At 48.9% G+C, this 27,741-nt stretch overlaps 2 protein-coding genes across 10 annotated transcripts in view; one reads left to right on the plus strand and one right to left on the minus strand.

Moving 5' to 3' along the window:
- The window catches only part of FucTC (alpha-(1,3)-fucosyltransferase C), a 73,836-nt gene extending 67,491 nt beyond the window's left edge, over positions 1-6,345 (plus strand). For all 6 annotated transcript variants that reach the window (XM_025304500.1, XM_011146802.3, XM_025304501.1 and 3 more), the window contains 3 exons: positions 352-1,112; positions 2,518-2,806; positions 4,132-6,345. In XM_025304500.1, coding sequence (XP_025160285.1) covers positions 500-1,112; positions 2,518-2,806; positions 4,132-4,498 — 1,269 coding nt within the window. In that variant the 5' untranslated portion in view covers positions 352-499 and the 3' untranslated portion in view covers positions 4,499-6,345. The remainder of the gene's footprint in view (positions 1-351; positions 1,113-2,517; positions 2,807-4,131) is intronic.
- Positions 1-27,741, minus strand: part of LOC105186530 (lachesin) — a 275,093-nt gene that overhangs the window by 101,779 nt on the left and 145,573 nt on the right. The gene's annotated exons all lie outside the window — the stretch shown is intronic.

Below are 27,741 nucleotides of genomic sequence, written 5' to 3' on the forward strand. Positions count from 1 at the left end.
CTCTGTACTCCGGCTCCTCCGTGATCCGTGAGCCGGCTTTTCCCTCCGTGAAAAGCAGCCTCATTATACGAACAGTGCTCGGGGAGAAAGACGGGGAGGGAGGGAGGGAGAGAGATTCACGAAAAGTATATTTGTTATGCCGATAACCGATAGTCGAATGCCAAACGAGATCCGATCAATTGCGCCGGGATCTATCCTCTTCTCCCTCTCTCTCTCTCTCTCTCTCTCTCTCTCTCTCCCCCCCCTCCTCCACGCGACAAATTATATCTCGATCACGATACGCGGGGCGAGCGAACGGATGCTCGCAGCGACAATAAGGACGAGCAGAACGATAACAGTCTATCCGTACAGCGTATCTGGCGACGACGATGATGCACCGAGTAATTGGCCCTGCTCGAAGCATTGACGATGGCACGAGCGATTAGCCGTTGCGTGAAGTGCGGTGGGCGCGTCCGCGAGGAGGGGCAACGGCAGCAGCAGCAGCAGCAGCACCGACACAATGCACAAGAAATTGTATTTGTTCATCGGCCTGATCGCGCTGTCGATCGTGATGTTCTGCCTCTACCTCTCGCGCTTCTACGACGCGGAGATTCCGAACACGTACAGCAAGACGTTCATGATCCACAAAAATGACCCCGCTGCGAACGTAAGCAAGCCGGAGTTCGCCGACGAGAAATACATGCGGGCGTGGGAGCTGAGCAGAGCCGGCATCAAGACGATCCTCCTGTGGAACACGCTGTTCGGCAACCGGAACTTCTACTTCGGCGAGGGCGATGTTTTCCGCGGCTGTCCCGTCGACCGATGCGAGGTCTTCAACGATCACGCCCATCTGAACGTGGAGGACTACGACGCGGTCCTCTTCCACGGTAACGAGCTGTATGTGCGGGATGTGCCGCAGAAGCGACGGACGCGGCAGCTTTATGTGTACGTGAATTTGGAGAGCCCGGCCAACCGGAAGATACCCGACAAGTACTACGAGAACTATTTCAACCTCACGATGACGTATCGGCTCGACAGCGACATACTGTGGTCTTACGGGACCATAGAAGATGTAGCAACCGGCGACTTGGTTGCGCCCTTCGTGGACCCCGACTGGGCCGCTTATCAGAACGGTACGAGTATCCTTGGGCTTGTTCCGAAATTGCTTTCGGAGACTCTCTGCTTTTGGTTAACTCCTTTCACTGCTGAATTAATTTCCCTTGAGAAAATTATTAAAATACCTGGTAGTCCTACGTTTTTTGGGTCGCTAATTACGAATCTAAAGTCAGATTTCGTGAAATTCAAAATGGCGGACTCCGTATGGCGATCATGATGTAAAAAATTAATGAAAATTCCAATTGTTATTAAATAATGACCAGGTTGTAATAAGAACATATGATTCTAGACGATGGAACTCGATCGAGCTGGAAAACATTTATGTGGGAAAATGTTCAATACTGCATATTTATGCTTACTAGAGATTAAACATTCATTTTTGAGTAAAATAATATTGATAGTACGGATGGATAAGACGGAGATACAGAATGAAAAAAACTAGGGAAATAGAGCTGAAAAGTGCAAAAAAATAAAATTTCGGCCGTTTTGGTAGAAATATTTGTTTATAGAAAAAAATCTAACCTGCAAAAAAATACTGAAAAATATATATGTTTTTGTACTACATCAGAGAAATATTTGGTGAAAATTTCAGACCTCTACATTCAGTACTCTCCGAGGAATCGATTTTTCCCTAAAAAAAGCATTTTTTTCAACTTTGATTTGTTAATTTGAAACAATCACAAATGAATAATTGGATATAAAAACTTGTTGGAGTATGCTGAACAACTATTCAGCGATCTGGAAAACTCAAATTCCCCGATTAGTTCCTCAAAATTATATGATTTACAACGCAAAATTGAATCAAGAAAAGGTGGGAAGTACACTCTTCCCGCTAACAGCGAAAGGGTTAAGAGGTCGGTAGAGACCTTCGACTAACTTAATACGTCCCGCAATCGATCGGCTGATTTTTGTCAAGATAATGAGCGATAAAAAATCTATCTAATAAAACCAAGTTGGCACACGACTGTGAACGTCCAAGCGTGATCAATTACGAAACGTGTATCTGGGTTAGTTCAAGGCGTATCAACCTTTCAACTGAAAGCAAAGTTTCCGAAACCGATTTTCGAGCAGATCTCTTCAGTCCCGCGAGATCAGTAGATGAAAAGTATAAATCCCCTCGTCGTATTGAGCGCGCTAATGCCACTCGGCGGTGTCACCGACATTTGAGTACGATGAACATTCCCCCAACTGTCGAGCGTGAAAACGAGAACACCCGCGCTTCCGGTTCGTGCGTCCTCTTCGTCGTAGTCAGCCGGTCAACTGGCACGAACAATTGGCGAACAACGATGAATCGGGCCGAAATTTCTTGCGCATGGCAGCCGCGAATGCTTGCCGACGAAGAGTCCGCGGTGCGAGCCCGGGTCGCGCGCTTCGACCGCGTGTCCGAAGCGCGCGAGGACTAATCAGCTTTCGCGAGTGCAGAGGAAGCGGCGGACGAGGAGGCCGGGATATTGGACGTCGTGAAGGGTAAGAGCAAGCCGGTAACTTGGTTTGTAAGCAATTGCCAGGCCAAAAGTGGCCGGCTGGAGTACGTGAAGGAGCTGTCGAAGCACATAGGCGTCGATGTGTACGGCGAGTGCGGCGAGCGCAGCTGCCTCAAGACCAGGGACTGCTTCCGCGACGTGGTCGAGCCCAACTACTTTTTCTACCTATCTTTCGAGAATTCCTTCTGCGACGATTACGTGACCGAGAAGCTGATGAACCCGCTCAGGTAATAACACGCCTCGGACAACGGCAGATCGTTATCCGCGACTATCGCGCGCGCGCGCTTCAGCTCGTCTTTGCGTTCACGAGAGAAAAGGGAGGAAGGGAGGGAGGGAGGGAGAAGACAATTTAACAATCCGCTATCCGGCGAAACCGGGTGTTTTCCCCTGATGGTCGTGCGCGATTCACCGCAACTTCTCACTCGTCGCCCGGCGCTCGGCTTCGCGGAATAGACGGCGCTATTCGGTGGCGCTGAATCGGGGAGATTCGCCAAGTCGCCAATGCGAAGCGGGAGAGAAGGAACGCCGGCTAAGCGTATTATCGGTTTGTTTCCTTTACCTCGGTGATTTCGCCGCGAATAAAACGTCTTCTCCTCCGAGTTCCTTCTCGCGGGGCTAAAATCGCGCGCGCGCGTCACCTCCCGGCGAAGTCGTCGTTGCTTTTGAGTGACGGCCGCTTGAATAATACGCGAAGCGATACGTTTAAGGATTGACCTTTCCGGCGTCGCTGCATAATCCATGGCGCGATCTATTCTCGACTCATGCGTGGATTCTCGCGTCATGCGGCATTGATGCGGCTCAATAATAGACGCGACGTGCACAAAGTTGACACCGGGCCGGCCGCGCCGGCCCGATGGAAACATCGCCGGAGTCTCGATGGCCGACGACGATACCGGTCGAGTTCGTCGCCGTTCGCGGATTGTGGGATCGCAAGGACGAAGTCGCACTCCTCCTTTCCCCGTTTTCACTCGCGTCGCTCTCGTTCGAGCGACCGACTTGCCGGTCTCGCGCTAATATCCGTTTCGTATTATTCCAAGTTAGAAGTGAGTCAATTTTACAGCCAGCCACGGCGCATCAAACGCCGTTGCGACGCGCGATCGATCGTTATCGCACCGAGCGATAAACGCAATCTAATGTTTACAAATGCATCATACTGTGCAAACGGTGTTTATTTTTTTTCATAGATACATACGACTAGATATATCGAACAGACATCCGCGTTCACTTTCGCTATCTTGTCGCTATATTCGCTCGCCGTGCAGAGATCGCGGGCGGTTATTGCGCGCCTCTTCAGCCGGCCTTTTGACGCGATGGAATAATTAACGAAGCGCTCGCGAGTCTGTATTTTTGCTGCTCGCCGTGGCGTAGCAATCGCTTAATTCTCACGACATGACGCATGCTGAAGAGTCGTCGAATCGCTAGTTTCGCTTGAGAGCTTGACGCTCGATGCGTCGCTCACCGTCGTGACGGTCGGAGCGGTTAAGAGCGCGAGGAGGTGCGATAATGCCAGCCAATAATAGGGCCTCTCTCTCTTGCCGATGTGTTCCCGCAGGTACAATGTCGTACCGGTGGTTTACGGGGGTGCCAACTACAGTCGGTTCGCACCGCCGAATTCCTACGTGAATGCCTTGGACTTCGAGAGTCCGAAGGAGCTCGCCGCGTACTTGAAATATCTCTCTCAGGATCTGCGGCGGTATCAGAGCTTCCTGCAGTGGAAGAAATATTATCGAGTCGGCCAGGGGACGACGAAACGGACGGTCTGCGCGCTCTGCGACGAGCTGCACCAGCGGAAGAGCCCGAAAACTTACCCGGCCTTGTCGCACTGGTACGCGAAGGACAAGTGTCCGATACAGAAGCTGCTGCAAAACACCAACGACGTTTACGCGACGAAATTAACGCTTACGAGTCGCGTCGGCTAGGGCCGAAGGCAGCGGTCCGGAGCGGTGCAGAGCGGCTTCAACGACGCGTTCGAATGACAGGCTACGCGAAGCACCGATTAAGCGCAGATGACCGCAGGCTCATATAAGCCGTCGCGTGGCCGCACGTGCCGCACTCCAAGTGCACGGAATACGCGTGCGAGCAGCGGCATTGCGAGAGAGTCACTTTCGACGCTGTTACTTCCGCTGCTCGCCTCGCTGCATGTCTTTCCGCTCGCGATCAGTATTGTAACGTACGTATGAATAATTCCTCCCTCGGTCTCACATCGCGCACACGCGCGTTTTCGCGAGGACTCTCTCCTTCGTGTAGCCGTTCGTGAGCGCGTCGATGGCTGGCAAAACTACGACTGAAAACGGACGGAGAAAGAAAAAAATACGCGTCTCTGAATAAGAATATTTCACGCGCGTGTGCGTGAAAGGTGCGCGCAAGCGGCCGGTCATTTCACCCAACAATGCGCGGGCATTCCTGAGACTATAATAGCGTGAGTGATTACACAACTTCGACGTCTGATTTATGCATCGATGATGGGTCATTAGAGCAGAGTTGCTAGCGGGTCGATGTATTGACTACTCGCTTGATTAGTTAAGATCAAAGTAGCCAACCTACCATCACACCGCGCTCCGACATCACTCTGTACTTCCGTTCCAAGAGTTTGAGCGGCAGGCGGGTGCACGTGATGCACTAATCACACGATGTCCACAAAGGACGCTGGCTTTCAAAGATCCATGCATTAAATACCGCGGGATTGCGTAGGTGTTTAACGCAGACTCGGCAAGAGCGCGCGCGCGCCGTATTCGCGTAAAAGACTGACGTGGGCGTTATCGAGGGAAAAGATTCGAGCCAACGAACGAGAGAAATCGCCCGTTCTCGTTAATTACTGTTTCAATGTTTCGCTTCTACCTAGAATATAACGATGATATCTGCAGGTAATAATTGTACAGTACAATTGCGTTCGCGTCTAGATGGGCGGTTGACGAGGAGCGAGAGGAGGGAAACGATTAAGTGAGAAGCATGTATACGTATATATATATATATATATGTATCGTAACACAAACTAGGATGTAATATTTATCACCTCGTCGTCGCTCGCGACCGTTGAAAATGCCTGTCATCAGTGTATCTTCGCAGTATTTTCTTTTTTTATACATAGCATATTTCGAATCGTCTACCTCACAAGCCGGCAGCGCAATATTACGGAACCGTACAGAAGGCAGTTTTCATCGGAGCGATTTTTGGCGGAAGAATAGGCCGTACACACAAGCGTAAGTTAAGAAATTTTATAAGTTTTGTACAAATCAGCCGCGAATGAGAGTCGCTAATTTATTTTGTATGTGCAAAACGTTACTTTGTAAACAGTATTCAGAGAGAGAGAGAGAGAGAGAGAGAGAGAGAAAGAGAGATAGGACTGAAGAGATTAATTTTAAGACCAGGTAGAACTCTCTCTCTCTCTCTCTCTCTTTTTCTTTCTCCTCTCTCTCTCTCTCTATCTACAAACATAGGCGTCGCGAATCGGACTATGCAGTTTGCGATGCAAATAATGCAATTGCACATGCATGCACAAATAGCATGGAAAGTCATATTTTATCCGCGATAACCGTAGCTAATTTCTGCCTCTGCGCGATACTTAAGTTAATGAGCAGCGAAGCAAAATCTCTGTTCGATCTTTACTAATTCGCAGATAAAAATGTGTATCGCATTTTTATAAACCGGTTCTCGCATAAACGTTGCATTTTTGCAGATGACCGAGATATCGCTCTTGTGTTTTATTAATTCATAGCGTTTCTTATGCGAAGTAAATTGTGCATATTGATTGTTGTAATAAAATTATTTTAACGTGCGAATAAATAAGTAATATATAATGTATAATAGTTAGAAATGTAAAGTATATAATAATTGGGAGTGTAAAAATCAGGTATCGTACATTATAAAATCGCGCTGCGGATTAACATAAAGTATTATAGATTAAGACTGAAACGACGTTACCGAATGCAATTCTCTCACCCTCGAGAACGGGAGAATAATATAAAATATTTAATAGAGCGGAAGTCATAAAAATGCATAATGTCACGAATAACAATATCCTCTTCTACACATCCCCAAGATTTGCGCGGCATCGCGACTGCGTTTAATCTTGCGAGAAGCATCGCCGCGTTTTCGGACGGAAAGTTCCGTTCGACGCGCCGATCGATATCGCTATTTGGAATTCATTCAAGCCTCAACTGCAACGATCGCGCTCGACCGGCGATAATCCTCATGAGTGGTCCTGATGTTACATTATCGCATTGACTCGTGAATTGTTTATAACAAAAGCGGCATGAAAAGTACATGAGCCTATAACAAATACCGGATGTTGGAATCGCGCGCGTAACAAACGTGTAACCGCCGAGTCTCTCTCTCTCTCTCTCTCTCTCTCTCTCCATCAAAGATAACTCTCGTTTGCAGACTATGTATCTTCGGACCTGCTGACTTGGGAAAGAGATTTTCGCGAGCGCACTGCTTCACTTATTGATCCGCGGCCATAAATGTCCTGATTGTTTACTTGGCACTGTATGAAAGATGGTACGCTTGCGCTCTCGAGAGGGAGGAACTTTGGCCGAGAAATAACGAGATTAAACAAGCTGGCTCCTCCGCGTTGCACGAGTTTCTTCACTCGTCTAATGAAGAAAGCTTCTATTTCCGTTACTTTCTGTCTCGACACGTATGGCGCGCCCGATTGAATTTCGATTTATTATATTCGACCACTCTCGCACACACACACACACACTCGCGCACACTCCGCTTATTACATAGATATAGTTCCGGCGTTACACAGAATACGGCCGTAGCTGCGCCGAACCAGGCCGAATGTTGTACGTCAAACCGAAATTTCGACGATTTTCCGTCGACGTTTCACATCAGTCGAAAGCACGGACGAGCGTGCTGTTGCGCGCGGACCTTTAAACGCTAAACGTTAATACGTGCGCCGCACTCGGCTCTCGAATCGCCGAGTTTTCCGAGCTTCTCGTCGAGAGAGCAGAAGGTGAAGTTCTCTCGGCTGAATTTTTCTCGCCTGCTGTATTTTCGCGTCATTTGTCGACTGCACCGCGCGCGACACGTTGCTTCGGCGCGCGGGGGATCGCTTAAATCGCGAGCCTCATCGTCGGCGTGCGAGATGTCGAAAAAGAAGACTTGACGCGCACGTCAAGCGGCAGCTCCGGGATTAAAGAGCTTTGGCGAATTTCAGCAGGGTCGAGTAGAAGGCTCGCGCGAGCCCGTCTCTCGGCCCGATTAGAAATTAGAATGTCGAAGTCGTACGTGGCGATTCGAGACAAATACGATCGATTTGACGACGAGCGAAGGGCGCCGCGCACAGCGGAAGTGCGTTGATGCGCTCCGCCGGAGAGAGGCCGGAAACGCTCTTCATAAAACTCAAGATCGGATAAGGGAACGCCCGCGGCGGGTCATCTCGCATCCGTGTGGCTTCTTAATAGAGGAAACTTCGCTTCCTTTGTGCCGCCGCTTTGCGCGGCTCGGCTCGGCTCGGCTCGGCTTTGCTCGCAGGATACGATAAGATATTCGTATCTTGCCAACGGGACGGTAATCGAATCACGATAAACCGCGACCAAGACGCCGTCTTGCCAACGTAGATATTACCGATGATATTGCCAATGAGCTTGCGCCGAACTTATGGCGGCAATCGGCCAAGCGCGTACAAGGCTGCGTCTCGCCGCTCGTATTGTAAAAGTACTACGTGGCTGCAACTTGCTGGAGCATCGAGCAAGCATTCCGGTAGGTTGTAACAAGCCCCAAGTCCTCCTCAAAGTTCATCGCGATGGCAATTTCTTGTCACGAGTGTCGTAAACTCGTTGGCCATCGCCGTGGATGCACGCGCGTGTCTGTGTGTCTTACTCGGTCTTCCGCTCCTCTTCTCCCTTCGCTTTGTCTCCACGGCCCGCGTATTTATACGGCGTTTCCTCGGCGGGATACGTTAACGATCGAATTGCGAGTCGGCCATTGGAATCGAACCGATGGCCGAACTTCGGTCTGTCCGGAGGAAAGAGTCGGAGCGGGCCGACGACCCGCATATTTACTCATGAGCCGTGTATGTTTATTCATGACGATGGAACCGCGATACCCGCGGTGTAAGGGGTGACATTTTTCGGCGGTTATGCCATCGAACTGGCCGGAGTTGCGCGCCGTTTTACAGTTGATTTATGGCTGGGGACGACGCTGTCGTGCAAATATCTGCTCGGAATTATGCGGCTGCGAACACTCGGAAGATGTTCGTTTCCCGCGGCGAGAGAGAGAGAGAGAGAGAGAGAGATTATCCGAGCAACGTTGTTATTTAACATCGTACGTTGCGTTTGGTAATTCAATTTATATTCATCCGCGATTCTTCCAACGCACCAACGATCGGCTGGGAATGCGAAGAGGCCGGACCGCGCGGCTGAAAAGCGCGTAATCCGAAACTTTGTAATTTTTGCCTCGTAATTTCGGATCTCTCGAGAGTGTGCGCGCGCGCGTCGTAAATATATTTTCACGGGGATAGTTGCTGCACATATTTTAAGCGCGATCGTTAATTTCGCCCGCACTCTCTAATATATTACGAGATAAAACGTTAGCAATTAAGTAAACGCTACGACGATACGACCGTAATAATTTTGCGTTGCATTGATTTTATGCGTCTCTCATTGTGCCCCATTTATGATAACGTAATAATAACCAAACTCTCTCTCTCTCTCTCTCCCTCTCTCTCTCTCTCTCTCTCTCTCTCTCTCTCTCTCTCACTCTTTTTCTGTCTTTCTCTCTTGCAGCTTTACGATCGTCAAAACCGGTTTCAATTTATCCAGTTATGGTTTGCTTTTACGAACGCGAAGGTATTACGAGCTCGTGCTGCTAATTCTTTACGTTGTTTTTCACCACAACGCGATCCATCGCGCATCGAATCGTCAAATAAATGGAAAGAAACATTCTTTTTTTTTAACTTGATTTTCTACGTAAAAGTCGCAGGCCCTTTGACGGCGCACAGGTCGACTCCTCTAGCGCGAAGTCGCGGAAAGTGGAAACGCTCTCAAACGCTTTCTAGCCGGAAAACGTTCATTTTTCACGAGAGTTCGCACTAAAGGACGAAACTCGCGATCGACAGCCTCGTTGTGAGTTAACCGCGCGCAGTTCGGACACCCCGGTCGGTCGCGACGATAAAGGTACTCGCGGACAAATCATTTTCGTGGCAGCGGGAAACTTTGTTTCCGATCCCCCGATGGGCGACGAAGAAATTCTGTCGCGCAATCCCGCGCGCGCGCGCGCGCGCGCGAAGTGTTAAGGCTGCGAGCGATAAATACGAGGGTCGAAAGTGGGAAAGCAACGGTTCGAATCGAGCCGGATGGATATAAAAAGAAATTACTAGCCTCTCAGACGCACTTGGACCTTCGAACGGTATACCTCGTGCTCGTTCCTTTCTTTCCCTTTCTCTCTCTCTCTCTCTCTCTCTCTCCTTCCTTCTTCCTTTGTCTGTCTCCCTTCTCCTTTTCGATCCTTCCGTCTCCGTCTCCGTCTCGTTCTCCTTCTTGCGCGATATCCTCTCGCCATTTCTCCGCGCCCATTCTCTCTTTTATTCCGGGTTTATCTTCTCCACCCCCTCCCACCTTTTCCCCCAAGACCGCGCCCGGCTATTTCCCGATTCCGCTGCTCCACACTTGTAACTTGAATTATAGATGTCCCTCACAGTCTGCCGCAACTCACGGCCGTACCTCCGTCCCTCCCGGCGCGGGACTCAAGACAGCATACTGGCGACATTATTTGCATACATGAGCGCGACCGGAGGTAGAAATTAAATTTTTCCCCGCGATCCCCCCGCGCCTTTCACGCGGCGCGAAGCGCACCGAGCGGGGACCGAGTGTCCCCATTTCGCGCGTAACTCGCGCGTCGTCGGATATCTCGTCGTAGCGATAGCAACGAAGTCAATCGGGGCTAACATCGCGACAACTGGAATTGGAACTTGCGACTTGAGAACGCGCTTGAAAGCTGAAGCTACTTACGTAATGAGGGACGAACATCACGGGCTTATTAAGAAGGGACGCCGTTGACTCTCGACCGGTCGCCGAGTCGCTCGACAAACATTTCCTCTCCGTCGTGCGATTACACTCCGACGTGCACGTGTCAGCTGCGCGTGAATGCAGCGGCGAAATCGAAGGGATGGCCGGCGCGGAAGGGAGTATAGGACGCGGTATAGGACGCGCCTCTCATCTGTTGCAAATGTAAATGCGGCACAAGTTGCGTCGCGCTTGAGATTCGCTTCGATTTCGGCGAGCTTTCTCGCAATGAGAGGGATCCTTCCACCTCACTCGCTCGCTCGCACGAAGACGCAGGCGCGTGCGAGATAAAATTCAACGACTGGAAGTCGGCCGCCGGAATCGATTAAGGCCCGGTCTACAATACGTATCGTAAGCTGTAAGCCGTAAGAATTGGCGAATCACAGTCGATTATCACAAAAATAATCGGTCTATAATTGCTCAGTTCTTACGGCTTACGACTTACGACACGTATTGTAGAATGAATTTCAGATGAACCGAGCGGCAGAACGAATGCGCTCTCTCTCTCTCTCTCTCTCTCTCTCGTTGCGATTAATTAATATTATTAAGCTCGAGCGGATTGCCACGCCATGCCGCGCCACGCATTGTCGTCTCGCGAATAATCGCGCTTAGCGATAATGATATCAATGCGCGATGTCGCTTCCTCCTCCCCCTTCCCCACGTCTCTAGCGCGTGCGTGCGCGCAAATTTATTTCTCAGGGTGTAAATTGATTTGTTGTATCCCGTATTGCGCCGGCGCTGCCATAATTACCCGTGCCAAATTATGTGGATTAATACGCTGTTGTTGGATTTAGCGCGCGAAACGACGCGCTAATATCGCACGTGTGCAAAGAACAGAGAGCGCCCCGCGCTCAAACGAGCGGCTTAACGTTAAGCAGTTAAGTTACGCGGAGGCTGTACGCCAGTCCGTACGCGCGCGAGAGAGACAGAGAGAGGCAGAGAGAGAGGAAGAGAGAGAGAGGGAGAGAGAGGGAGAGGGCGAGAGAGAGTGAAGGAGGGGGAACGAGTTGGGAGGGAGCAGGTCGTTGTTAAAAACGCGTTAATATATTACGCGCGACGAACGACTACGCGCGGATAAAGTCGCGCCGTTTCCGCGCGAAGACGCGGCGGGTGAGAGGAGGGGGCGGGGCTGTGCAGGCGCGGTAAACTTTATAAATTCAGCATGCGCAACTCTCCCGCGGCGCCGTTGTCTGCCGTTGCATGCTCTCGCGGCCCGGAGTTGTATATCACGCGGAATATTTTGGGCAAATTGATATTTATAGTCCCCACGTGCGTTAGTTCCGAATTGAATTTGCGCATAAATGCTGAAAATTTCTCGCTGCCGGCGTGTTTCCAATTTCGCGTGAGCGCGCGCACGCAGCCACGCCCCGCCGCCCGCTCTCGCGCGGCGTATGTCGCGCGTTCGCGTTCGACCGGGGGAGCCTAAACGTACACTTGGCACACGCACCGGGACGAGTGCGACCCCGGGAAACGGGGGAGGGGGGAGGGGGTGCGACAAACTGGAATTTATTCCGATCGGATCGGCAGCGCGATCAACGTCAAGACTGTCGTGAGCGATTATCCTTGCGCGCCGCCCCGCCGCTTGACGACGGCTTCGGCAGGGGAGACACGGAGGCGCTCTCCTGCGAGAAATTGCGCGGCTCGGCAGAGCCTGGAGAACAGACGACTCGCGCGAGTCTCCTTGGACAGAAGGAGGGGGGATAATTCTCAGCCGCGCGCTACTTATTCGGGAATAAAAGCGCGGCGAAGCAGCTTCCTCGCGGTGGGAATTGTCTCGCTCGGAGCCGCTCGTTAACGGCCGGCCGTTTTCGGATAAAGAAGGAGCTCTCGCTACCGCGGTGGTATCGCGCTATCGCGAGTAATAGATGAAGGCGAGCGGAGGAAGGCGGTGAACGGCGGTGAGGTGAGACGCGTCTCGACGCATTTGCGAAATTGCCAGTAGCAGAAGCTCCCGAGGATGCGACGTGTCTCTGCGCCCCGGCGAGACGTGCGCGTCCTACGAGTTGCATCTGCAACAGATAGGAGACACTTTAGCCGATACGTTGCGCCAAGTCGCTGACATCCCCGGGATCGATCCGCGCCTTTGGAGGCGTTACTCGCGCTCGTGCAGCACAGGAATGCCGACGAAAATAGAAATCCGCGCTCGGCGTCAACGGCGGACGGCGCGACGTGAAACGGCCGGGGCTTTCGCGCTCGCTCGTTAATTGCGTCGTCAAATTCGCACTTCGCGCAAACAGTGGGACGTTAGCGAGTCGCGCGCGCCGCTGCGACTCGGCCGCGATGCGGCCCGTAGAGATCATCGCGCCCCATGGGCGCGAGTAATTTTATCGCATTCCGAACTCTGCAAATTTAAACGCGAGTTGTTAATAGCGCCGCGTGTCCCGCTGCGCCCTGAAAGAAGCACGGAGCGTACGTACTGATGAATGGACGTCTTCCGGGATCGCGAGGAGACCACATGACGGAGTGCTGCACACCACCGGCTTGCGTAACGTATGTGTGTGTGTGTGTGTGTGTGTGTGTGTGTGTTTCGCGAACACACGTACAATCGTTTATTAGACGGTGCACGCGAAACACGTGTCGCCATTATTCGTAACTTCCGGGCTCTCAAAGGGAGAATCTCACACGCGCGCGAAACGTTTTTAATCGAGATTTTCGGCTGGAATATGTCAAATACGTGCCGTTAAACTCGTCGATTGATACCAGAGCAGTCGTCAAATTGAATCGACCATCCGTTGCAAGAGATAAAGCGCGCCGCACAGCGGTGAGTGGGGAAAAACTCTGTGCTATTATTCTTTATATTATTATTTATTATTAAACGCCTCTTTCTCTCTCTCTCTCTCTCTCTCTCTCTGTGTCCCACTCTTTGATTCTGTCCCTCTCCCGCAGCCGGGAGATATCGCGCGTGAAGTGCGGCGGCGAAACGCGATATATTTTGCAGAAGCGACGATATGTCGAATCGGGAACGAGCGCAAAAGGGCGAAGGAAAGCGGAAGCGGCACGCGCGAGCGCCGTTTCCAATTTTTCGTTCGCGATCCGTCGAGCGATTCCGAGTTGATTATTCATCCGATTTTATCACGCGGTCGCAATACCATTATCGCCGGATGTAATCGGTCGTACAGATGAAGACACGTATTATATCGACGCCATCGTTCTTCGGCGCGTCAGTGACATTTGTCAGCGCGGCTGACAAATTATCCAAACGAGCTCGAGCGAGCGAGGGGGGGGGGAATCCAGAGGCGGGCAGGGGCATAAATTCCGCGGGAAACGCTCATATGCGATTTTCGGTGCCGTAGGTTCGGTTTATCAGCAGTAACTTCAGCCCCTTCATATCTCGCCAATAATTTCTCGCCGAGTGTAAAGCCGGTGTCGCTCTTTCTCTCCATCGGGTGGCCGAGAGGCCCCCTCTGGGCCGCCGCTGCCGCCGCCATCCTCGCCATCCCCCACCTCCATCTCCAGTCTCCGACTCACCCTTCTCGAGGGAATTCTTTACCGCTCTTTCTCGCGGTGCCGGGGAGACGTAGCGAGGACCTGGGAGAATTTATCCGACAGATAAAAATGTCTCTCGGAGTTTATATAGGGAGAGCGGGAGATTTCAATAAAACCCTCGATTGTAAAGTACAGATAGATAGATAGAGAGAGAGAGAGAGAGAGAGAGGAGACCGCCCGGACGTTACACGGGTCAGTGAAGCGCGGTCGGTATCGTTTCCTCCCAGCTCGTTCACTCTCCCGATGACGGCGCACCTCGAGACGAGAGACGAGAGTAGGCCTCTTCGCGACGATATCGACAAGAAGCGAGGCCGTCTCATCTCGCGTGGCCTGTTTAACCGCCGCCGCCGCCGCCGCTTGCCGCGAGCGACTTTTATAATTCCGTTTTTTATAATTGAAAGTTCTCCGGGCTTTCTCTCCGGCTAATTTATTCGCGTCTGTCCATTCATTCGTCTCGTGGAGGTCCCAACTGCGTCCTTCTTCTTCCCTTTGACACCTCTTGAGGGGTGACTCTGATTATTAAATCACTCGACCTATTCGTTATGCGCGCGAGGAATATTATTTCACGGGAAGTTCTCCTCGCGCCGCGAGTGCTTCGTCGAGGAAGGACGAGCGACGGGAACAACGCAAGGCGAACGTGAATGAACGGGACGGATATAAACGAATGGTCTGGTCGGCGATCGCGGGATCAAGTTATCGCGATAAGCGCGGCGGTAATTGCCGCAGCCGCGGGCGGAGAGGACGAAACTTGACTCACAGCCTTGTCGCGCGCGCGCTATCAATTCGTTTTGCGCGCTCGCTTTAAGAGCGCCCATAAAGCCGCAATCGCGCGCGATTTAACCGTGGATATTGCTTCCGCTTTCCAATAATCGTAACGGGCTCGCGCTATGATACTTATATTCGGCCGAATACCTTGCGCGATCGAATTGTGAACGATTTTATGAACGCGCGTAAAATTCAGGGCGTAACCGAACGGGGCTTGTAGAGCTAACGAGGAAAACGGCCACGCCGATTCTGACTTTGGGCTTCGACCGTGTCGCTGCGCGGAGCAACGAAGAACGAACGCCTCAGAGAAACGAGAGCCACCTATTTTTCTTCACACGCGATCTCTCAGTTTTCATACAAAGCAATTCCTTCCTCGGAGGAGATCAAATTTATCACGAGTGAGTACCTCGATATATGGGAAAAGATGTTTCCGAGCGAAAGTCTCTCGCGCGTGGCACTTGATACACCCCATAATAATCTCGTGCTCGACTTTTTCAAGAAAACTTGAGATTTGCGGCCACGTTGGCGAGCGAGATACGTTCTCAAATCTCACACATACAAAACCGCAAAAGCAGCATCGAGTGCCGCGCGCTCAAGACATTTTTTCCACGCATGCCTCGCACAGTGTTTCGCTCGCTCGCTCGCTCGCTCGCAATTTCATCGAATTTCCTTCCGAGGGGCCGCTTCACAAGTCCTGAACGCGCGAGAGAGGATGTATAAAAAAAACATGTCTCTTATTTTCAGCCGCTCCGCGCGGAGCCCATGAAAATCGATGAGGGACACTTCCATACGTCTCTTTGTGACGCGTCTGATTTATCGATCGGCCATTGGACAAAAGTAAATCACCCGCCCGCTCTCATCTTCCCGCACGGCTTCGGCATTCATTATATTCGCGATTAAAATATGTATTCCCACTTCGAGCAGAGATAAGCGGCGACGAGACGGAGTATGCACGTGCGCGCGCGATACGCGCGCGCACACACACACACACACGCGCGCGCGCGCGCGTACGCGCGTGAAAGGCGGTCGAGCGCGAAGCGGGTAATTAGCGCGGTACGTTCGTGCAGTCTCACGCGGGATTAATTACGCAAGCTCGGGAGCAGCGCACACAGCCGCGACTGTACGACGCACGCGGGTATGTACATCCGTGTGTGTGTGTGTGTGTGTGTGTGTGTAAGTGCGTCGCGCATCGTCGACGAGTATGATCGCGCGTACACGCACGGTCATCCCCCTGCGAGCACGTGTGCTGCTCTCCGGCGGATCCGAGCCGGAGTCGCAGCGGCGAGATGCGTTACGCGCGCACTTTCCTCGAGCGCCTCCCGCGCGTAGCAGCGAAACCTCGGCGCCGGCCGCGGATGGCCACGGGCGTGCCATCGTCGGTGAGCCGGACCGGCACTTTGCGGCACAATTTATAGGACATTAAGTCGACGCGAGTGCGAGCGACCGCCACTTCGGGGCGCCGTTCGTTCCGGGCTCTTTCGCACGCGCGCGCGCGCGCGATGTCTCTCAAGCCTGTCGCGTGCGATACTTTAGCGGCGCGTTTCAGCCGTTGCTTAAGCCGTGGGGCTGCGCGACAGTTTCGGTCTCACCGTCTGCGGCTACATCTGAAATGCGCATTTCGATCCGCGGCGAGATCGTGCGTCTCTTGAGAAAGGCGCCGCCGTGGACGTCTCTCGTCTCACCGTCGACGAAGCTCGTCCGTAATTTAGACGCTGTTCTGCTCGCGATGAAACGTTATCGCGCAACGTTCCGTCGCGAACGAATCGATCCAGCGGCCCGGCTCCAAGTCCAGCGACTATCCGAGGGAGCTCCGAGAGAAGCGCGCGACGAGAGACAATCGAGACAACGCGCCGGTGAATTTGACAAGACCCGCGCCCGACTGCAGCCCGCGGGATTACCCGGGCGCGTTACGAGAGGAAATATTTACGCAGCGGGACGAGACGGGCGTCGCGATGCCCGAAGTGGGACGGGAATAATAAATGCGGCGGAAAAAACGGGTGAATTTCGGGAGAACGCTCTCGCCGGTTCAGCCGAGTCGGGAAGGGGACGGAGGGTGGATTATGAAAATGCGCGCGGAATTATGAAGGCACCCCTTGGCACGGCGCGCACAATCCCGCGTCGTTATCGCGATGTAATTATTTTAATTACCGACATCATTGCGAGCGATCGATCGGTCGGCACGACGCGCTCGCGCCGTTAGCGATTGATTATCCGCAATTAAGCCGCGTAATCGGAATATACTCCTGCGCACAGACACGCGCTGTCGGAAGGGTGTTTTGTTGTGCACCCAACTGACACACCGATTTTAGTATCTCGACGGTTCAGCATCGATCCCGCGTCGCAAAGGGACTCTCTTTTCACCCCAGCCTTCTTTTTAAGCAGCAGCGATACCAATTTGACTTGACGCGACGTCTCTCTCTCTCTCTTTCTCTCTCTCTCTCTCTCTCTCTCTCTCTCTCTCTCTGAGGTCTCTCGATTGTCAGAGGGTGACAACCTTTGCTCAACCGCTCGTTAAGCACACTAAAATCGGACATGCGGCACTAAATTATTATCCAATTGCCGCTTAATTCCGTCATCATTTCGATCATGACTCTTTTATGGTAGAAGTGATAGTTTAATAGGGGCGATTTTATGCTCCTAGACTCGCGTATGGGACGTCGTTATCGTCGCTCGGTTTATCCACGAATTTACAGTTTATTTCAGCTAAGCGCAAACATATCCTTTATACTAAATCCGCCGCAATCACGAGGGATTTCCAGTTATGATAGCTCCGAGCGGTGGGGGTGTTATCAATAGGAGATTTCTCTGTCTCCCTCCCTCCCTCTCTCTCTCTCTCTCTCTCTCTCTCTCTCTCTCTCTCTCTCTCCCCCCCTCACCCTCACTATCAATTTCGCTATCTACTAGAAATTCACAGACGCGGTTCGCGCGCGAGCGAGAGCGAGCAGGCGGGCGCAGTCGATGGTCTCGATCGTCCACGATCTTCGGGAGCTCCGGCTGAGCTCGCGCTGTATTTCTTCCTAGGCGACTCGAGGATTTGCCGCTCTTATTCATCTAGCGATCTCAATCGCTCGTATTGGCCGGGTACGTAAGGCTCGGTACGTTTTTACGGCAGCCGGAAAAGGTCCCGGGGCGGTCCCTTATACTTACTCGACGATCCTTATCGACTTTATTCCCCCTCCATTTTACGGCCAAGCTCGTCCTTTTTCGGCGTATCAGCGCCGCGCGCTCTCTTCATTACCACATCGGCGCTGGTGCACGCGTCTTTTCTCTTTCCCTTTCTGCGGTAGATTAGAATGTTATACGTCGAAGATAGGAAATCGATGATTACGGCCGAAAGAGGAATTGTCGCCGGTGAATATTCGACGACGCGGCGCGGATCCGCCATTACGCGTTACGGCGCGAGAATACCGAGGATGCGTGTCACAAGCGTGTCACTTCCGTGCGCGAGTCGCCGTCGAATATTATTGCATCGCGTCGCGCTCGCGATCGCGCGTTTCATAATAGCAGCCGTTGTTCGCGAGCGAGCGTCACTCGCGACTCGCCGGAAAGTTGCGCCCCGGTCATTTCGTCGTCTCCGGGAAACGCTTCTCTTCTATTTTCGTAACAAGGAACTGTGCCGAAAATGATCGCGCGATCCTGGAGATACAGGATACCCTTAAAACTTTCAGAACACGGCGACTTTATCGCACCGTTGGCGAAAACTCCGCGCCGTACTCGGCGTTTTCCCCGGACGCTTGAAGACACAAATCGCGTTAATCAAATTTCCAAGCAACTGGCATGTTTCTTGCGAAATTTCGCCCCTCCTTCTCCTCCCCCTCTCCCTCCGCGGAAACGGAGCTACGATAACCGACTGAATATTTCCTGCGCGCAGACAGATCGAGGGAGTGACGACGTTCCCAAAATGGGAGTCTACTTTGTCGCGAAGACGAAATTCAGTTATCCGATCAACTCCAACGCGAGCGCGAGTACTAATAATGGACTTTCCGATACTTCCGTTTGCGATACTTCCGCGACAAGAGATAACCTCCTCGCGTTTAGCGTATTTTACACTTACAGGGGACGGCTTTTTTCATGCCGTACAATTTTTGTCCGCAAAGTTTTTTCCTATTTGCAATAATTATCGAGATAGCATAAAGGGGATGAAACTTCACCCCTTAAGTCTCAGCCCTTAAAGAGCCCTGAGAGTCATTTTGCCGATAAAAAATATGAGTCTCTTATTTTGGGCTACTCTACAAATATGCCAAGTTTCGTCGAAATGGGAGGGGACGCACACTTCGTGGATGTTCCTTGTTGAATTATCAGAAGCCAATTTGGTGATGCATCAAGTGCATTTGGAGAATGAATCCTCGTAATACCGTTATCGTTAGTCTCGCGCGGGAAACAGACTGCGAGATACAACACGTAAGATGTATCTAACTCCGACATCTGTTTCGCTTATCGACCCGGCCGGCAAATTTAGCCGGGGACACGTATCCCTATCGCCGGTCAGGCACGAGAATTGTGTTTCGATGTACGTGACACACGTAACGAGAATAGATTTTTCCGTCCTTGCGACAGGTAGCGAGCGGTGATGATGAGTTGCCTAAATAAAAGAACAACACACGACACCGCGCGCGCTGCTTTGTGCGTTGCGCTCGCGCCAAGATTGATATCGCTTCGTTAAGATAGGAACAAAGCTTCCTCCCTGCCCCCTCCCCCTTCACCCTTCGGCGTGTGTATCGCCCGAAGGGCGAGGTGAATGAAGAAGCGCGCCGCTGAAAATAGGCACTTGACGCGTCGGTGGAGGCGAGTCGAATCGATGAGACAAAGTCAATCCTCATTTGCGCGTCACTTAAAAATACGTGTCTCGCGTCAAGTCGTTCAAAAGTTCCGCCCGCTCTGTCGGCTTCCGCTTCAGCTCCTACCGGGATAAACGTAAGCGCAATAAATAATGGATACCGCGCGTCATGCAAAATAAATATTAACCCGCCGCGAGTGCGCGCTGGATATAATTATGCCGGTAAATAATATCACGTGTGCATTGTGGTAACGAGATATTTATCGAAAGCGGGATGTGTTTTCACTGCGACATGCCGCGCGCCACGCGTCGGGGGGAGGGAGGGGGAGAGGGATGCACAAAGGAAAATCTGCCAACTGCGCGTTATCGAGCTGCGAACTCGCGCGCGATTTATCGAACTGCGACGGGACGACGTTGAGTTAACGCGTTTGATTCTCGAGGCGAACTTCGCACTTTCGCGCAATTTTCGAGTCCGGCGGCTTAATTCTGATCGAAGCCGGCGTCGATGCGCCGACCTAATTGATGTTTGATCGATATCGGAATTTCGCGAGATTCGCCAGCCCCGGGTCGGAGCGGCAGGGCGTAATGACGAACTCTTAGCGCTTGCAAGATACATCAGCTCGCGTTCAACTTCGACAGCTTATTTATGTCGACGTTGCCGCGGAACGTAAGACGGTGATATTAGGTGGCTCGGACTATCGCACGAGGCACGCTCATCCAGGACGGCGAGGAAGCGCAGGCAAGGGACGGGGGGAGGGCGAGAAGCGATGGCGGAAGGGTAGACGGGGGGTGTGTGAGAGGAATGTTTCAGACTCCATTACTTGAATTGGAGTGGGAATACCGGGTGGTCCCTAAACACCCCCTCATATTTCGGACAAACGTTCGCGCGCCCATCGACCGGCCGGGCGAGTAGTCCTTGCGAGGAGAGAGCACGCCTGTCTTCTTTCCCGTTCGCCCGAGGCGAATAAATATTGCACATAAGGCCGAAGCCTAATTCGCCCGAATACCAAATAACGCCCGATGCATCGAGCGCAGTTGATAACACGCCGGATAAACCGGCGCGTACTATAAAGCGTCGGTTTTACAATGGCAGTAAGCGGTAAGAAGTAAGCGTGAATAGAAATAGTAAAAATAAAGTGGACCAACCACGGTTGATTATTTTTGTCATAGTCGACTGTGATCCCTTTATTTCTTACCGCTTACGCTTACTTTCTTACTGCTTACTGCCATTAAGTAAGACGACGTTTTAGAGCCAGCCAGCCTTGCGTGACCGGCCGGACTTCGGACTTCGCGCAGTCGATGGATTTTTCATCGACATCTCGCAGTCGCTCAGCCGGCCTCGAGTCGCGGTAAATCAACATGAGCTTTTCACACCCATCAACAAGTGATGCGACACTCTGTTGACCTACCTCTGTTAAGCCGGATGATACTGAAAAACTTCAGCCCGGGAGACGGAGGAATCAGGTACTGATTTAATTGCGTCTATTTGCATCTTGGTTTTCGTAGTTTCGTGAACGCAACGTAGCAGCAGGTAACCCCGAATTACATTCGATAATTAATATTTTGCACGGGAGTATATTCGAGTTGTCGCCTGTCGCCTTCGTCACTCGAAAACACACGTGGTTCACTTCGCTAAATTATACCGTGAGACCGACAATAAACCATTGAGGAACATTAGGAAACGTCATTTCCTCCAAATTGTCGACAAATTAAACACGCGATAATTCATAAATCGCGTTTACGGCAGAACTACTAGACTTTCCAAAGAAAGTCTTTTTAGGAACACACCGAATTGTACCGCACGTCACGGCTGACATCGCGAGGAGTGTCAGAATCGAAACAGCGCGATGAACGCACGTCTCGTGTGTCTTCTCCGGTCTCGTTCCGTCAAGTTATAAATAGAGCCGCTTCGGCTATCGCGTACGGTACGAAGATTTTAACGCGAAGTAAACAATGCGGGAATAGACGCATTAGTCACTCGATATGACGTAAATGTGTCGCCCGTCCCGTGCGCATTTAGCCGGGCGTTCGCGTAGACCATGCGTGCGGCGACCACGTTAATTCCTGAAGACCATCAATCACGCCGGGGAATACGTATTATTTTTTCTCTTTCTTTTTTTGCACGTGTTTCTTTTTTTCCATCCGTACGCGCGAATATCCGTCGCGCGGTCGCGCGCGTGCGCGCGCGCGCCGGTGAAACTTTGACGCGCCGTCTTCTGACGGCGCTTAGCTTTACATTGAACCGAGTACGAGAACGAGTTTTGAGGACAAACACCGAAGTTAGGATGAGATAGACGGGAGATAGTCTCGAGTTTACTGTATTAGTTCGTACGACCGCGTTGTGGATACAATGTGCCTCGTATATTCCCCGTTGTTTGGGACCGCGTTACGATATAATTGCAATTAGTCGGCGATGTAAATGACCGGCATTTACATGCAAAAGAGAAATGAATAAATATGACGCATTAATTATAACCAAAGGATCGAGCTCTACACACACGTTGCTGCACGGCGGATTCGAGTTATCGGGGAGAGAGACAGAACGAGAGAGAGAGAGAGAAAGAGAGAGAGAGAAAGAGAGAGAGAGAGAGAGAGAGAGAGAGAGAGAGAGAGAGAGAGAGAGAGAGAGAGAGAGAGAGAGAGACAGGAGGGAGAGAGGAGAGGGAACAGCAGAATACGAATGAGAGGGACGAAGGGGCGGAGGGGGAGCGAGCAGGGAGTGGGATCTAATGAATGTTATTATGCTCCATTTTTTTTTTTTATATCGAATCCGTTAGCCGTGCTCGATGCGCACACTTCGCATGCATCATACTCAATATCGAATGTATTTTTTATCACAACCGGGCCGAAGCAATTTGAATTCCATCCCGTCGTTTCGATTTTTAAATTGAACTCTCTCCGGACGTATTACTTCGGAATTGATGCGCGGTTCTATAACAGTTCATAGCTCTCGTGTATGATGACTTTACAAAACCGTATTATTTTCGTTTAACGTGCGGCGCGCGGACAGTTCTGCGAATTGCATCGCGAAAATTGCATCTTATCCGACGTCGAATCACAAACGAGTCGGGCGGCTGTACGTGGCTCTCTGTTTATTTCGTGTAAATACAACCGTTATACACTTGATAGAAATCCTATGAATTTAGTAGCGATCGTTCGCGTTAACTCGCTTACTCAGATGCGTCAGAATGAGCGCTCCAAAACGATCCCGCGAAAAAAAACTAAAAGCGCTATCTATTTGAACGCGAATAAACGTATTTAAGTAATTTATTATGTTGCATATTCCTAAAATATACTTAGATTTTGCACTCCCACTGCATTCCTTTGAAAACTACCCCCCTATTAAACTCAAGAGTAAAGTACCACTTGCTGTCAACATAATCGACAGCGAATTTGATATAAAATGCTAAGTAATTTATGCCATTGAAATTTATAATTTCAGATTTTGAACCCGCTGCATTGCGCATTCCTAGGGAAACCACCCACTGTCGCCATCAGGCTCAAAAACAAAGTACCACTTCTTATCAGCAGGATTGATCGCGACTTTTACAGGAGATGCGAGGTAATTTGTACTGTAATTGAAGATAACACGAGTAAATAGGTTTTGTATCAGTCTATTAATATTAATATACTCGTGTTCTACACACGGAATACTGCGTCTTTATTATGTACAATGAATATTAGATATTCGTAAAACATCTGTAACTTCACTAGATGTTTGTCTCTATGTTGGACGTCATATGAATATCTGATGATCATTTATATTATATCCATTATGGATATCTATAAAGTCCATCTCACGTAGAAATTCGTTACATATGTATGATTTGGAGCTTTATATATATTAGAGCATTTATAAATATTATTTAGCAATCTCTTATGAATATGAAATAAATCTCAACTGGAGATGTAATAAATTATTCAGAGATATAATAATTAGATATATTTCTAATTTATATATATACATTTTATCCATGCTTGAGAGAAACTTTAAACAATATTTATAAAATCTTCGAAGAAAATTCATGCATATGTTTCGATTTATATCATATTATATTATATTATGTTTTGATTTGTATCATACATATTTCATATTATATTATATTTATTTATTGTATTACATATATTAATATTAAAATATTATATATTATCTTTTACGTATATACTGTTCATGCTCTATTGTAATATATTGCTCATCATTGTATTACAGACAATTATATTTTACATTCGTACAAAAAGAAATAAATATAACTATTTAAACATAACATTATTATTTCATTGAAAACTCCTTACATATCTATTTCCTAAAAATGTGCCACCTCCTCACTTATCATGTTCCCTTTATATAAAATTTGAAAAAATTTTTGCGAATTTTCATATTTTGGAAAATCCACATTATTAATATCATTCGAATCAGAGGAATATAATGACTGAAGAGGTATCCTGAATTTCTGGCGGGAAATTTGAATTTTCTCAGTTTCCCGATTTTCGCACTTTGTATCAGGAGAATATAATGACCGAAGAGGTATCCCGAATTTCTGGCGGGAAATTTAAGTTTTCTCAGTTTTCCAATTTTCGCACTTTGTATCAGGAGAATATAAAGACCGAAGAGGTATTCCGAATTTCTGGCGGGAAATTTAAGTTTTCTCAGTTTTCCAATTTTCGCACTTTGTATCAGGAGAATATAAAGACCGAAGAGGTATCCCGAATTTCTGGCGGGAAATTTAAATTTTCTCAGTTTCCCGATTTTCGCACTTTGTATCAAGAGAATATAAAGACCGAAGAGGTATCCCGAATTTCTGCGGGAAATTTGAATTTTCTCAGTTTCCCGATTTTCGCACTTTGTATCAGGAGAATATAATGACCGAAGAGGTATCCCGAATTTCTGGCGGGAAATTTAAGTTTTCTCAGTTTCCCGATTTTCGCACTTTCTATCAGGAGAATATAATGACCGAAGAGGTATCCCGCAGTTCTGCGGGAAATTTGAATTTTCTCAGTTTCCCGATTTTCGCACTTTGTATCAGGAGAATATAATGACCGAAGAGGTATCCCGCAGTTCTGCGGGAAATTTGAATTTTCTCAGTTTCCCGATTTTCGCACTTTGTATCAAGAGAATATAATGACTGAAGAGGTATCCCGAATTTCTGGCGGGAAATTTAAGTTTTCTCAGTTTCCCGATTTTCGCACTTTCTATCAGGAGAATATAATGACCGAAGAGGTATCCCGTAGTTCTGCGGGAAATTTGAATTTTTTCCGTTTTCCGATTTTCGCACTTTGTATCAGGAGAATATAATGACCGAAGAGGTATCCCGCAGTTCTGGGGGAAATTTGGATTTTCTCAGTTTCCCGATTTTCGCACTTTGTATCAGGAGAATATAATAACCGAAGAGGTATCCCGAATTTCTGCGGGAAATTTGAATTTTCTCAGTTTCCCGATTTTCGCACTTTGTATCAAGAGAATATAATGACCGAAGAGGTATCCCGAATTTCTGGCGGGAAATTTAAGTTTTCTCAGTTTCCCGATTTTCGCACTTTCTATCAGGAGAATATAATGACCGAAGAGGTATCCCGCAGTTCTGCGGGAAATTTGAATTTTCTCAGTTTCCCGATTTTCGCACTTTGTATCAGGAGAATATAATGACCGAAGAGGTATCCCGCAGTTCTGGGGGAAATTTGAATTTTCTCAGTTTCCCGATTTTCGCACTTTGTATCAGGAGAATATAATGACCGAAGAGATATCCCGCAGTTCTGCGGGAAATTTGAATTTTTCCGTTTTCCGATTTTCGCACTTTGTATCAGGAGAATATAATGACCGAAGAAGTATCCCGAATATCTGACGGGAAATTTAAGTTTTCTCAGTTTCCCGATTTTCGCACTTTGTATCAGGAGAATATAATGACCGAAGAAGTATCCCGCAGTTCTGCGGGAAATTTGAATTTTCTCAGTTTTCCGATTTTCGCACTTTGTATCAGGAGAATATAATGACCGAAGAAGTATCCCGAATATCTGACGGGAAATTTAAGTTTTCTCAGTTTCTCGATTTTCGCACTTTGTATCAGGAGAATATAATGACCGAAGAGGTATCCCGCAGTTCTACGGGAAATTTGAATTTTTCAGTTTCCCTATTTTTGCGTTTTTTTATAGTATCAGGAGAATAGGATATGCGAGGAGATAGTACGGAATTCTGACAGGAGATTTGGGGAGTTTTGGATTTTTGCGGTGTTTAAAGTAAATAAAACATAATAAGTGAAATGGACATGAATATAAAAATTCTCAGTTCATAATTAAACATATTTTTATTCTTAATTGTTTTTTAATATAATACACTGTATAATACTATATAATACACATAAAATATACTTTACAATTGTTGTTACAATGTAACATAGTATAAAACAATAAAACGCGTAATACAATATGCATATAAAGAATAAAATTTTGAATATACACATATAAATAAATTGCGGGGAGACATTGGATTTATATGTGTATGCATTGATATTACTTAGATCTCTTATATACATATACCTTTTGAAGCTCATAGAGCTTCCTTAGAGAGATTACTTCTCATAAAACAATAAAATAAGTGTCAATTGGAATACAATGAATTATTATTACATCTCTAATTAACGACCTACGTTTCCAATTGACGGTTTTATATATTTAATCTCCATAAGAGACCTAGTCATATGTACATAATGTATTTTTATCGGACATTAATGATAGACTTTATATAGATATCTATCATGAGTATAAATATAAACGTCCAATAAATGTTTATTTTACATCTGTCATCAGAAATCTTGAAAGGTTACTCGCGATACATATAAACCTGCTAGTCGTCTATTAATATCTATAATATGCCGTATTGTTTTAACGAAATTTTTCAATTAGCACATTCATCGTCAATGTTTTGTGTCTATTTTCGAAGCGTCGGCTTCTGTCTGATGAACAAACCAATTCTTATTCTTATTTGATTCAACTACCAGGGTCTTTCTCTCGATGCAAACTTAATGTTTCTCTGCTATTATTTTACCTCACTCCGATTCCATCCATGCACACCACTGCGGTTAGGGCAATTTATTTTGCGAAGAGATTATAGCTTCAATCGCGCTCGAACGAGGCGGCCGCTCTCGTAAATTACTAGCGAAATTTGCCGCAAACGTGACATTATAATTATAATTTCATTCCGCCGTTTCGCGCGGTCGATCGTATTACGTGGTCGGCCCGTTATCTCGAAATTGGCGTGTACATTGCGACTGTACGTTGGTCCGCTATCTTCCCTGCGCTCTCCTCACGAGAGAGACAGAGAAATGGAGAGCAAAAGAAAGAGAGAGAAAGGGGGACAGCGGAGAGAGAGGGATTATTGCGCAAGGGACGTAGAGCGCAAATGAAATGGCACGGGCGATCTCGCTAAGAAAGCTATACGCGACCAGTTCCAATTCCTGAACCTATTCTCTCGCTTCCTCTCTCTCTCTTTCTCTCTCTCTCTCTCTCTCTCTCTCTCTCTCTCTCTCTCTATATATATATATATATATATATATATATATATATCTCTCCCTCTCTCTCCCTCTCCCTTTCTTTCTCGAATTTAAGATAGGTGTATCGGAAGTGCCCCGAACACAACAAGGTACCCAGGGAGTCAACGCTTGGAGAAGGAAGAAAATGCGAAGGGGGATGGGAAGAACGTAAGAACGGGCGATACGATGTGTTCGCGTCGATAAGCGAGCGAAACGATCCCCGTATAAATATCGTCGAGTCTTTATTCCCGGCCATTACGTATCGAGAACGAGAATCATTTTCGCGCGGCCGCGAAATTCTAAGCGATATTACGTCGGTGCGTTACAACACGACGACGACGACGGTGCTTTTCGCTTCTCCGCGGCGAGACAAGATCGGCGTGTCGACGAAACGTTACGACGACTGGGCTGTTTAACAGGCGACGTAACGCGAATAACGCCGGTAACTGCCCCGGAACGCGATCCGGGCGGAATATCGATGTTGCCGACGCGGAATGTAGTTGGGCGGAACTTTGAAGGGCGGAAGTACGAAGCGTCGTCGCAGATACAAAGAAAATTAGATTCCAGCCTCTCGCCGGGACGGTTCGCTCCTCCGTTGGGACTCT

The sequence above is a fragment of the Harpegnathos saltator genome, unplaced genomic scaffold (genome assembly GCF_003227715.2).
Source record: "Harpegnathos saltator strain DR-91 unplaced genomic scaffold, Hsal_v8.6 scaffold612, whole genome shotgun sequence".
Classification (NCBI taxonomy): domain Eukaryota; kingdom Metazoa; phylum Arthropoda; class Insecta; order Hymenoptera; family Formicidae; genus Harpegnathos; species Harpegnathos saltator.